This window comes from Lithobates pipiens, unplaced genomic scaffold (assembly GCF_037356315.1).
Source record: "Lithobates pipiens isolate NorthernLeopardFrog02 unplaced genomic scaffold, aLitPip1_a1.2 Scaffold_19, whole genome shotgun sequence".
Classification (NCBI taxonomy): Eukaryota; Metazoa; Chordata; class Amphibia; order Anura; family Ranidae; genus Lithobates; species Lithobates pipiens.
Window position 1 is genome coordinate 127,363,504 of NW_027507764.1, and position 14,233 is coordinate 127,377,736.

The 14,233-nt window shown below is 42.4% G+C and overlaps 1 protein-coding gene across 1 annotated transcript in view; it reads right to left on the reverse strand.

Annotated features, from left to right (window-relative positions):
* The window catches only part of ITGB8 (integrin subunit beta 8), a 185,301-nt gene that overhangs the window by 38,732 nt on the left and 132,336 nt on the right, over positions 1–14,233 (reverse strand). The window contains exons 7-9 of the mRNA XM_077491249.1: positions 11,624–11,719; positions 11,453–11,542; positions 7,806–7,940 (exon numbers count right to left, since the gene is read on the reverse strand). Of these exons, the coding sequence (XP_077347375.1) occupies positions 7,806–7,940; positions 11,453–11,542; positions 11,624–11,719 (321 nt within the window). The remainder of the gene's footprint in view (positions 1–7,805; positions 7,941–11,452; positions 11,543–11,623; positions 11,720–14,233) is intronic.

Below are 14,233 nucleotides of genomic sequence, written 5' to 3' on the forward strand. Positions count from 1 at the left end.
GCTAAAGCTGAAGTGTCCGAAACATGACGTTTATACACTGAGCAAAATTATAAACGCAACACTTTATTATGAGCTGAACACAAAAGGCCTATTTTTCTCAAATATTGTTCACGAATCTGTCTAAAACTTTGTTGGTGAGCACTTCTCCTTTGCCGAGACAATCCACCCACCTCACAGGTGTGGCATATCCAGATGCTGATTAGACAGCATGATTATTGCAAAGGTGTACCTTAGGCTGGCCCCAATAAATGTCCACTGTAAAATGTGCAGTTTTATCACACAGCACAATGTCACAGATGTTGCAAGTTTTGAGGGAGTGTGCAATTGATATGCTGACTGCAGGAATGTCCACCAGAGCTGTTGACCTTGAATTAAATGTTAATTTCTCTACCAAAAGCCGTCTCCAAAGGCATTTCAGAGAATTTGGCCGTACATCCAACTGGCCTCACAACCGCAGACCATATGTAACCACACCAGCCCAGGACCTCCACATCCAACATCTTCACCTCCAAGACAGTCTGAGATCAGCCACCGGACAGCTGCTGCAACAATCGGTTTGCATAACCAAAGAATTTCTGCACAAACTGTCAGAAACTGTTTCAGGAAAACTCATCTGCGTGCTCATCATCCTCATTGGGGGCTTGACCTGACTGCAGTTCATCGTCGTAACAGACTTGAGTGTGCAATTGCTCACATTCAATGGCGTCTGGCACTATGGAGAGGTGTTCTCTTCATGGATGAATCGTTTTCACTGTACAGGGCAGATGGCAGACAGCACGTATGTCGTTGTGTGGGTGAGTGGTTTGCTGATGTCAACGTTGTGGATCGAGTAGCTCATGGTGGCAGTGGGGTTATGGTATGGGCAGGCGTATGCTATGCAGAATGAACATGGGTGCATTTTATTGATGGCATTTTGAATGCACAGAGATACCGTGACGATATCCTGAGGCCCATTTTTGTACCATTTATCCACTACCATCACCTCATGTTGCAGCATGATAATGCAAGGCCCCATGTTGCAAGGATCTGTACACAATTCCTTGAAGCTGAAAACATGCCAGTTCTTGCATGGCCAGCATACTCACTGGTCATGTCACCCATTTAGCATGTTTGGGATGCTGTGGATCGGCGTGTATAACAGTGTGTTCCAGTTCCTGACAATATCCAGCAACTTCGCACAGCCATTGAAGAGGAATGGAGACCTACATTCCACAGGCCACATATAACAACCTGATCAACTCTGTGTGAAGGAGATGTGCTGTAAATGGTGTTCACACCAGATACTGACTGGTTTTTGGACACCCCCCCCCCCCCATACAGTGAAACTGCACATTTTAGAGTGGCCTTTTATTGTGGCCAGCCTAAGGCACACCTGTGTAATAATCATGTTGTCTAATCAGTATCTTGATATGCCCCGCTTGTGAGGTGGATTGATTATCTTGGCAAAGGAGAAGTGCTCACTAACACAGATTTAGACAGATTTGTGAACAATATTTGAGAGAAATAGGCCTTTTGTGTACATAGAAAAAGTCGTAGATCTTTGCGTTCAGCTCATGATACATAGGGGCAAACACAAAAGTGTTGCGTTTATAATTTTGCTCAGTATAATTGGGTGGGAACCAGTGCAGAGCAGTTTTCTATATGTCTTGAAGGAAATATGTGCTGAGATTTACACTCACTAGCTTGAGTCTTACCCATCATCCTCACAAAGTTATGAAAACAGTGTTATTGTCTTAAAAATGGGCTTTGCTAAGGCCCAACTCTAGGAAAGTTAAAAATTATCCCTTGCAGTGCAAGGGTTAATTGCTTGTTTTCGTTTTATTTTTCCAAAAATATTTTATTGAAAATAAAACATATCCAGATAAGAATACTATAATACACTTTTTGAGGAATCATGGAACATCGGTCGTTATTGGTAGTAAATACAGGTGTGTCCAAGATTTGGCTGTTACAAAAAACTCATATGTAAACATTTCAACGTACATAAATCGTTTAAGTTCGATTTCTAGTGGAAGAAAAAAACGTAAGTCAACTTTAGGTAATATATTGCTAACTGCTTGTTTATCCTCTGCACTGTTTGACTGGTCCCTCATGCTCCACCAGTCTAAGGTCCTGATGTCATCAAGACTAATGCAAGGTCCACAGACCAGCACTGAATATCATGACACTGAGGGACAGTTCACTGCAGGAGCATGGGAGAGCGTCTTCTAGTGGGGGAGTGGAGAATTGCCTAAGTTAAAGTGCTTTACTCTCCCCTAGACTAAATGAGCAGCTAAACCTTGCAATGCAGGTGTAGCATCATTGCGTGGGAAAATTTTCAAATTTCCAGCTTCCTGCTTTGAGGAATCATTGTTCTGTGTTATAGAGGCCGCTGTATTTGCATAACTGGTGAATATAGATAGGGTTTTAATACCAGTTAAGTTCATAAGAGACGTAAAGCGGAACTTCACCCTAAAGAGGAAGTCCCGCTTTATGACCTCCCCCCCTCCTCTTCTATTTTTGGCACTTTTCTTTGGGGGGGGTATCTGGTTTTGACACACCAGTTCCTCAAACTTAGCTTGTCCAAAACCGAGCTCATAATATTTTCACCCACATGTGCCTTTTCCCCTGACATCTCTGTCAAGAGCAATGGAACAACCATCCCCGCACACCAGGGTGCTAGGTGTTATCCTGTACTCTAAACTCTCCTTTCGGCCCCACATCCAATCACCTTCCAAAGTTTGCCGCCTCAACCTCCACAACATCTCCAAAATATGTTCCTTCCTAACCAATGAGACCACAAAGTTACATACCGTATAGTGCCTGCAATCTATATAATGAATGCCTACAGTGCAGTTTTTTCTGGGCACATTTTTGGGGAAAAAACAAGCATAAGACAGCAGTTGCCCAATATAGTTATTTTGGGCAGACAGCTGTTCTTAAGGACATTGGATTAAGTATGTGTTATCTCTTAAATATACAGATAGCCTCTTCTACTTCCATTGTTTCACCTGCTTATGAGTCCTTTTATCTTTGCTTAGAATTTTCCTGTCCGTCGTTTGGAGACATGATAATGGCTTCAGAATACACAATATACCATCAATAAGTATGAGGCAGGTCCATATAACAGTAATAAACAAAGTTACAGAGAAAAGGAAACTAAACAGAGGGTGTGCAATAGAGATAATCTCAGTGGAATCCCAATAGTACATTGGCCACTTTTCTGAAACCCAGTTGACAGCTTTCCATTGTTCTAAAATTGGCAAAAAAGTACTATTCTTACCATTCTTCTTTTTAGAATGAAAAACACACCTATGGACCCAAAAACTGTAAATCTCAGGTTATTCTGAACTCATAAAAATATAGTTATACCTTTGAGATTAAAGTTCCACTGAGTAAAAAAACTAAGCCTGATGCCGTGTACACATGGTCGGACTTTCGGTCAGAAAAAGTCAGATGAAATAATTTCATCGGATATTCCGATTGTGTGTGGGCGTCATCAGACTTTTTTTTTCGAAAATTCTGATGAACCTAGAAATAGAACAAGTTTTAAATCTTTCCGACGGAATCAATTCCTATCAGGAAAACCTTTTGTCTGTATGCTGTTCCGACGGACCAAAAACTACGCAAGGGCACCTATTGGCTATTGAACTTCCTTTTTCTAGTCCCGTCGTACATCACCACGTACGCACCAAAAAACAACGCAAGGGCAGCTATTGGCTACTGGCTATTGAACTTCCTTTTTCTAATCCTATCGTACGTCACCACGTTCTAAACGATCGGACTTTGGCGTGATCGTGTGTAGGCAAGTCAGTTTCGGTGGAACTCCATCGGAACTCCGTCAGAAAACCCGTCAGAGTTTGTTCTGACAGAAAAAAACGGTTGTGTGTACACAGCATAACAGAAAAAAAATACCATGGAAAAGTTCTTCAGGTACAATAAAAGAAACCCAAAAGGAAGATGTCTAAAAATGTGTTAATTTTTTTTCCACAGTACAGAAATAAAATATAACCCTTAGAACAGGGGTCTTCAAACTACAGCCCTCTAGTTGTTCAGGAACTACAATACCCATCATGCCTAGTCATGTTTGTGAATGTCAAAGTTTTCCCAATGCCTCATGGGATGTGTAGTTCAGCAAAACAGCTGGAGGGCTGTAGTTTGAGGATCCCTGCCTTAGAATATTATCTAGAACTAGCGCTGGGACACGGTCAAAAAAATTGGCAACAGTGTATAATGATGAAAAATTTAACTGAAGGTGGAAAGTGCAGATGGAAGCCTTTGACACTTTTAATCTGCAGTGTGTGCAATCATTTCCCATAACAGATGTTCAGGTCAAACAAAGGCTAACTGCACCACGTACAATTTTATAGGTGAGGCTAATTTTTAGAACTGTCCGCAAAGAACGTCAGTCTTTGTTTTTCTAAGAAACCAAGACATTGAATGCATGCAGATGATAGACACATAAGCTACAGTTTCCACAAAATGATTGTTAGACAAGGAACGAGCAATTGCAATTATATATATAAAAAAATGAAAATAATATTTTTTTTTCTAGGCTAAGTATTACGTAACCATTGCATTAAAAAATAAGTTCTTACTTTTCGTGTAAACACTGTATCAACTTGCCAAACAAAAACTAATTATAACCTTTCAGCATGGCTTTTCACTTTTTGTATATTTTTGTGGTATCCATAGCAAATTTGCCCTAACCTTCAATATATCTTTCTAATTTTGCTTTGTTCTGTTGTCAGTGTGTAAGAACAGTGGGGACTGACTAACAATGATTTGCAGTAACACTACAGTATATGCTTCCTAGTAACACCGGACAATATACAAGAAAATAAACATATGACTTACAGCTGTGCCATGTCAATGTTCTGTGGTTGAAAATGAATGCAAACCTGTTAGCTATTTTAAACATTTAAAAAAGTCCTGCATAAGAACAAGCTGACATGTTTGCTTTAAGGCTGCTGTCATCGAGACTTAATTTATGTTTTCGTGGACTCTCTTGTTTATATGTTAGCCCAGAAAGTTTTCTTATCTCCTACAAACTATCTATTTCTAGTATCCTAGTAAAACTCCTTTACATTCGCCCTTTTATCGTTTTGCTTCCATGTGTTGCATTTAAAGTCCCATCTCCCTTGTAAATTATCCCCCCCCCCCCCTCTTTTTTGGTTTAGTATCCTAGTACCATGTTCATTACCCTTAATTTAAAATGACAACTTTTCTGAAAATGGGAAACTAGGTAGACTGGCCATTACTCCCTTTGACCAGTTCCCCATCCTTATTTTAGCAGATGTGCTATGCAGCTTCAGTGTGGGCAGTTTAAGAGGTGCTCCTAAGGGTTCCCTATGGGGGTACCTGCTTCTATTTATTTTATTACTATAGAAGCCAAGGGAAAAGAGATAAGTATGGATTTTTTTAATGCACACTAAGCCCTTGTACACACGGTCGGAGATTCCGACAACCAAATCCGTCGGATTTTGTCCGACGGATTTTGTCCGAAACTGTTGCATACACACGGTCGGACGAAGTTGTCGGAAAATCCGACGTGATTACGTTATTTCGTTACGACGGGACTACGTTCACGCTAGTAGCCAATAGCTTTGGTGTAGGAATTTGATCTGAGCATGCGTGGCACTTTGTCCGATCGGAATTCTCTACACATGATCGGAGTATGTCCGATCGGAGCATTTTGTCAGAAAATTTTACCAACAAGTTGGAAAACTTGGTCCGTCGGATACTCAGACGGAAACTTTCCGTCGGAATCTCCAACCGTGTGTACAAGGGCTTAAACTTAAGGCCAAACTTACTTTTGCTACAGCAGTGTAATTTGGTAGTTGCAATGCAGTGAAGACACCCTCAATTTTCTCCATATACTCCAAAGACATGCTGGTAGATTAATTGGTTCCTGTCTAAATTGGCCCTAGTATGTGCATGTATGAATGCGAGTTAGGGACCTTAAGATTGTAAGCTCCTTTAGGGCAGGGACTGATGTGAATGTATATTATATGTAAAGTGCTGTGTAAATTGACAGTGCTATACAAGTACCTAAAATAATATACTGTAACTTTGCCCAGCATCTTCTGGTATTCAGAAATCTCTTAAACCCTGGCTGTTCTGATAAGTCAATCTTGCTGGCCTGGTTTTGCAACCTCCTACTGGACACCAATGCCATCCATTTATTGAACAACCAATAATCTATAGCAGCTGGTGGTAGAGGCATTGCCATCCCTCAACCTCAGGGTGTGTCAGGTTTAGGAGTTCTCCAGGTTCTAAAGATGCTGGACAAAGCTTTGCAGTACGATTTGCAGAAACGAAAAGGATAACACTAAAGATCTATGGGCAAAACTTTTTTTTCATTTTGGATAGAGCATGGAAGGGTTTTAGACACCGTCAGACTTTTTTTTCCTCATCTGTTTCCCTTCACTTCCTGTCCCATAGCCAAAAATGAAGTGAAAGGAAATCCCTGCAAAATTAAAGTTGATTAGGGGATCCTCATATTACCAGAACTAGTGTCCCCAATGGAAGATTTCCCATCTATTACTTTTCTTGGAACAACCCAAAATTTGGGATTTTCTTTTACTTTCACTTTTAATGATAAAGGTAAACAGGACAAATAGAGAGTGTGAATCTCCTAAACAGGGCACAGACAGCAATAAAAACACACAGGTGTTCTAATCCCTTTCCAATCTTTACAAAACGAAAAAAAAAGGTTTTGCCTTTAGTTATACTTCAAAGTGGTTGTAAACGTAGTTACGTCACTTTTACCTACAGGTAAGCCTATAATAAGGCTTACCTGTAGGTACTGGAAATATCTCCTAAACTGTGCAGGTTACCATATACACTTATGCTGATGTCATTGGAGCATGCTCAATGAAGAAAGGGCACGATCGTGCCATTTCTAAAGGACCAGTGCCATGACTGGTGGCTCCAGCGTGCATGCGCGGGAGTGACAAAGTTGGAGTCTACGGCCCTGGAAGGAAGAGGGGTGAAGATGGATGCAGCCACCAGCAGGGACATCGCGGGATTCATTTGCAGGTAAGTACAATGTGATGCATACTAGCCCATTATGCTTTTACTTTGCAGGGGAAAAAAGAGGAAGTAATACCCGCCAGTGTTTTCTTCCTCTTTAAGTTGATAACTAAAAAATAAATTGCTCAGGTATTTTTAAAAAGAAGAAAAGCAGCTCTCTTCAATACCAACATTCACCTTGGCATTGATCCTTTCAGACACTGCTTCATCCCTTGCTGCTTGTCCTCTATAGTGATGAATGACGCCCACAATTATTAAATAACTTCTTGTGAGCCCAAGTGGTCATTGCCATACCCCTGGGGGCATACTGCAGCCTAGACTAATAGTACAATGCTGCAGAAAATGGTGCTCATCGTGCAGTCCTGCACAGTTTTTGCAAAAAGAAGGGCCACATCCAACTCCTAGTGTACATGCTCTTCACTCAGCCCAATTATTAACTATGACTGCTTGGGGGCCACACGAATGAAGACCAGCCATACAAATAAATAGACTGAGTGGCACACACATGCAATGGTAGCTAGACACAGCCACCTTTTTTTTCTGCAATGGTTCAATGCAGCACTAGGGCTACAAAGTGAAGTATATTGGTATGTGGCTGCCAAAAATCAAGCAGTCCCTTAAGTTTAGCAGAAGAATTATTAATAATAAAATTAATAATCACTTTAAAATAAAAAGTAAATGATAAACTATCAACTGAGATGAATATAGCACAGATACTGCAAGCAGACTATTAAAAAACTCAAAAGTTATTGATGTTCACAGCTGTAAAGGAAATCCAGGCTGTAACATACCTTATCATTATTTTTTACATTGTGACATCCCTCCACTCCAGAATGTCTATTTCCATCCGGACAGATAGCAGTTATATTTACAGAAATACCCTTCATGGGATTATACACTTGAATCTTCATCTCTGAGACAAGCGCCTGGAAGAAGACATCAAAGTTCATCCTAAATTTTATTTAGAAAAACATTCATCCACCCATTTCTGCAGCAACATGAAAAGTCTATTTGTGCAAGTTTGGCTGAATAGATGAATTGTTTCCTATCCATAAAGAATGTACTGTAAGCTTTGTTCACAAGCTACATAGTAACGCACTTCTATAGTAAGACCAACAACTTGCTGGGAAGACAATTTACTGCAAACAGCAAAAGCAGGTTCTAAGTAAATACATTTCGTCAGTATTTCACTTGAATAATGAAGTGATTTTCATGTTTCTTGAAAGTGAACCTGTCAAAAATTATTTAAATTCAAAACCAATATTACCATGGGCATAGCATAAGGGGTAACAGGGGTCACAATCGCAACCCTGCCCCTAGCTCCAGGGGGCCCCTGTAGCCTCCCTGTCATATTATCATATCCTCCACAAAATCCAGCTCCGATCTGCCCTAGGGCCCCACAGCCACACTCCAGTACTTGGCTTCTACTTTGCCTTCCACAGTCCAAACCCCTCTGTTCCCATTGACTGGGGAGAAGCTGTGAGCCATTTCCTAAATGGAGAGGAGCACGAGGTGAGAACAGCCCAGGATGGGGAAGTGTCTGCACTTGTGTGCTGGCAACATGGAATGGTAACCAAGCTCAGCGAGGCAAGAGGAGAGTGCTGTTCTGTAGCCACGATGGGACTGATGTCACTGGTGAGGTATGACACTGCTCAGTGTCTCCTAGTTACCAGCTGGGATTCTCTGTACTCCCCCACCCGGGGATGTCTACTTACCCCACCTCCCTGGTAAGTAGGGAAAAGACACACACCTCCGGGAGGTGACCTTCCCCCAACACCTCCTCGAGGGTCCCAGAAGGGCTGCAGGCTTCAGATTTTGTGTCACATAGCTTTGCCCTCCCAGATCTAAGTTGCCGCCCCCCAAAGCCCCCTGACCACCCCGTCCACCCTGCATGCTATGCCTGGCTGCTGAGCTCCCTTCCCATTACAGCACTCTATACTGTTCCTCCTCCACGTGGCTGAAATCACATTCCTTTACAACACAGCCAGTTAGCCATGATCTGCACAGGGTGTATCTGCCTACTGCAACTACACTGCCGTTCCGACCAGAGAATTTCACAGGTCAGAAGGGTAACATAAAAACCAGATACACCCTGTGAAGACTGACAGACTATGTGTAAAGGAATGTGATTTCAGCCCTGTGTAGTGTTGGGGGGGGGTTAAAATAGAGTTTGGAATGGGAAAGGAGCTCTGCCAAGTGACCTGCCAGGGGTCCCTGTCCTCTGATTCTCCAGAGGTAATCCCTGTCCTCTGATGTAAAGAGAAACTCTGGGAACTCAAAACACTTAAGCCACTATGCAGAGCTACATCCCTGAATGTTACCCATTATAGGTAGACACTTCTGTAGCACCTGAGGAAGTTTCTCTTTACCAAGGCTTTGATTTGAGTCCTGACCTGGAACTACCTTTCCATTGTTAAAACGAAAGTTTAAACCAAGGTTTCAATGTTACTTGTACTCAAGGTAAAGGCTCCTCTGGCCCACACATAAAAAAACAATTAAAAAAAAGGAGAGCTCAAGGCAAAAGTTGTTTATTTTGGATAAAGTAAGGGAGTCTTATAACCTCTACCTGGTTTTTCTTGCTATGTGTATCCCATTGGGGATATTTACCATGATTTTCTGCTCCAAAATGGGAAGCGAGAGGAAATAGCTCCAAAGCATCCACCAGGGTCACCAAAACTAGTGTCTCCATTTTAAAATTTCCCTTCTATTCCTGTTCTGGGGACAACCCAAAATTTGTGATTTTCCTTTGTAAATATCCCCAACAGGGGACACAGACAAATAAAAACCTGACAGGTAGTTTGATTCTCTCCAGAACTTTTGACTTTAGTTACCGTATATACTCGAGTATAAGCCGAGATTTTCAGCCTCTTTTTTGAGGCTGAAAGTGCCCCCCTCGGCTTATACTCGAGTCATCGCTGTCTGCCCGCTCGATCAGCGTGTCGAGCAGACAGACAGCGGCCATTCTATAATTCAAAAGCCGCGCCTCCGGCTCCGCCTTCGCCTGTGATAGGCGGAACACTGAATTTCCCAGCAGCCTGTGTTCCGCCTATCACGGACATCGTATCATCCTCGTACTACGGACGAGGATGATACGATGTCCGTGATAGGCGGAACACAGGCTGCTGGGAAATTCAGTGTTCCGCCTATCACAGGCGAAGGCGGCGGCGCAGCTTTTGAATTTTACAATGGCCGCCGAGGCGCCGACGAAGAGGGCACGGGACGGAGGCAAGGCAAGGCACGGCACGGGACGGGACGGAGGCAAGGCACGGCGGCAAGGCACGGCACGGGACGGAGGCAAGGAGGCAAGGCACGGGACGGAGGCTCGGGACAAAGGCTCGGGACACAGGTAGGCTGGACACACACACACACACACACACACACACACACACACACACACACACACACACACACACACACACACACACACACACACACGGATGGAGACACACACACACACAGGGATGGATGGATACACACAGGGATGGATGGATGGAGACACACACACACAGGGATGGATGGATGGAGACACACACACACAGGGATGGATGGATGGATGGATGGATGGAGACACACACACACAGGGATGGATGGATGGATGGACACACACACACACAGGGATGGATGGACGGACACACAGGGATGGACGGACACACAGGGATGGACGGACACACAGGGATGGACGGACACACACACAGGGATGGACAGGCATGTCTCACCCTCGGCTTATACACGAGTCAATAAGTTTGCCAGTTTTTTTGGGGGTAAATTGGGGGCCTCGGCTTATATTCGGGTCGGCCTATACTCGAGTATATACGGTATACTTTATGTTATTCCTCGACAACCACATTCACTACTGTGGTAATATGTTACCTAACGCTGAACTCCAGGAATATAAAAAAAACTACTATAGCTTCTATGAATGAGACATAATCTATAAATAGAGGGGCAAGCCATTCAATCATCCATTTATGCTCAATTCATAGATCACGTTTAATTCCTATAATATACCTTCTATAAATGGTGGAGCTGGGCAGAAAGGGTGGGCATAATCAGGTACATTTGATATTAACTCCCACTGTACTGGAAGACAGTGGCGTGGTAGGGTGCAATGGAAGAGAAACATTTCTGGTAAACCAGGACACATCAACACAAGGGACAAATCACACTGAAGGTAAATCATATAGTTTACGCTAATTTTATATTATATATATATATATATATATATATATATATATATATATTTTTTTTTTTTTTTTTTAAAGTAAACTTTAGGCCCCTTTCATATAGATGTTCTGTCTATCCACTTTTCATCCAACACATTCGTAATGATAATTTACCTGGAAGCACAAGAGATTGGCAATCAAAACTCTAAAACCAAAATAGCTCTAAATGTTTCACAAAGATATTGCTGAACAATCTGTCTGTTGAAAACACTGACCTTGTAAGCCTCAACCACCAAATTATTGATGTCAGAGGCAGTGGCATCAAATTGCTTGGCTATTGTCCCTGGCAGCAACGGCATGAGGTCCTGCAGAAATAAAATGGAAAATGCAGCTTAGAAAGTTAAATCAAATAATAAACTAGAGGGATCATGTTCAAATTGGGTTACCTTGTACCAATTGAAAGCTTTTCCCTGTACTGCAAACATTCCATAAATATGGTTGTCAACTAATCTTTGGCCAAGCATACCCAGTGATGGGTGTTCCTGTGGAGAAAAAAATAATAAGTAAAAAAAATATAACTATCGTGGAAACAGATTTTTATGTAAATGGGTGTAACAATGCCTTTAAAATAACAATTAGTTCCCATTCACATGGGCATACTTATGAGTACACCCATGCGAGGGCCGTGTTTTGCCTACATGGGATGCACAGGCATTCTGTGCATCTCTGTGCAAGCAATTCCATTCATGTCAATTGGGACGCAGCAGCTGCACAGACACAGCTGCTGCTCCCAAAATGACACCTGTGTAGGTCCCTGAACCCATACTGTCTGCATCTGGCAGATACCCGCACACAACCACACATGTGTCAAATCGGGAGCAACGTCTGTGTTCATGAGGCCTATATGTAATGAAAACAATATATTTACTAATTTCAGGAAAGCAAGTACAGACAGCTACTATGCTGACAGTAACCATCAGAAGATGGGTACACTATAGTCATAAAGGAATGGACATGGTCAGCAACAATATTCAGGTAGGCTGTGGCATTTAACCACTTCCCACACGGCCAATGCATATATACGGCCGGGTGGGAGCCGTCTACTCCTGATAGGACGTTCAGGAACGTCCTTCAGGAGTAGCGGGATCACGCGCGCGCGTGCCCGCTCAGCGGCGCGATCCCGATGTGCTCGTGTCACCCGGACACGGCACATCTCAGATCGGCAGGAGGGCTCTGTGATTGGCCCTCCTGATCACATGACGGCCGTGTCCAATCATGGCCGTCATGTGATGTAAACAAACAGCCGGTTGCTAGGCAATCGGCTCTCCTCTCCTCACACGGAAGTCACCGCTGAGGAGAGGATAGCAGAACGCTGCAGCCGGCTGATGATCAGGGAGTATGGGCTGCTTTTTACAGCTTTTTACTCACTGATCATCAGTGTAGTGTAAACACACAACACACCACACAGTACAAACACAGTCCCCACATATGTCCCCAAAACACACATGTCCCCAAAACATACATGTCCCCAAATAATAAAAACACATGTCCCTAATATTAAAAACATGTCCCCCACATATGTCCCACTAAAATCACATGTCCCAATGATTATCTGCACACATATGTACGTGATCACCTGCACACATATGTACATGATCATTTGCGTACATATGTCCGTGATCACACAAACCAATTATTATACACTTAACGGATTTTTTTTTACCAAAAACATGTAGCAGAATACATTTTGGCTTAAATTTATGACAAAATTTGATTTTATTGGATTTCTTTTCAAATAGAAAAAATAAAATATTGTTTTTTTTCCAAATTTCCGCTATTTTTGCGCTTATATCGCAAAAAAAAAAACGGAGTCATGAATAAATAACACCAAAATAAAGCTCTATTTGTGCGAACAAAATGATAACAATTTCATTTGGGTACAGTGTAGCATGACCGCGCAATTGTCACTGAAAGCGCTAGAGCGCTGAAAGCTGAAAATTGGGCTGGGAAGGAAGGGGGTGAAAGTGCCCTGTATTGTAGTGGTTAAACAATGCTCAGTTGGTATTAAGGGGCCCAAAGTGTGGCAAGAAAATATCCCCCACACATTAAGTACTGTGCGGTGCATATTCACACTTTGGGCACGAGTGGTGAAGAGTATAGGAGATTGATGTTGAAGGACCATTGATTGGTGTTGACCACACTGTCACATTTGACCACACTGTCACATTGGACTTTACCTGATTCATTTTGTTTATGATTGTGATTGGATTTTGATTTACACACTTCAAGGTTCACAAATTACATTTGATACTTTGTCATCACATTTGATTGTGTATATTCATGTGAGTGCCTTCCTTTTTTTTCAATTCCCAGGTGGATATCCTCCATCCTAAAAGGGCAGCTACATTTACTTGTTTTTCACACAAAGTTCACATATGGCGCCACTCATTGGTATTTACTTTCTTATTATTACAGCACCACCACCACCAGCCTGAACCTTTGATTCAAGGCAGGATGGATCCATACTTTCATGTTGTGTCATATTTTGACCCAGAGGATGGGTACACTGCAGTTATAAAGGGATGGACATGGTCAACAACAATACTCAGGTAGGCCGTGGTGTTTAAAAGATGCTCAATTGGAACTAAGGGACCCAAAGTGTGCCAAGAAAATATCCCCCTTACCATTACATCACCACCACCAGCCTGAACCATTGATACAAGGCAGGATGGATCCATGCTTTCATGTTATTTATGCCAAATTCTGACCCTGCCATCTGAATGTCGCATCTGATATCGAGACTCATCAGACCAGGAAATATTTTTCTAAACTTGTAACATCAGTTTCCTGTTCTTAGCTGACAGGAGTGGCACCCAGTGTGGTATTCTGCTGCTGTAGCCCACCTGCTTCAAGGTTCATTGTGTTGTGCATTTAAAGATGGCATTCTGCAAACTTTGGTTGTAACGAGTGGTTATTTGAGTTACTGTTGCCTTTCTATCATCTCAAACCAGTCTGCCCATTCTCCTCTGACCTCTGACATCAACCAGGCATTTTCA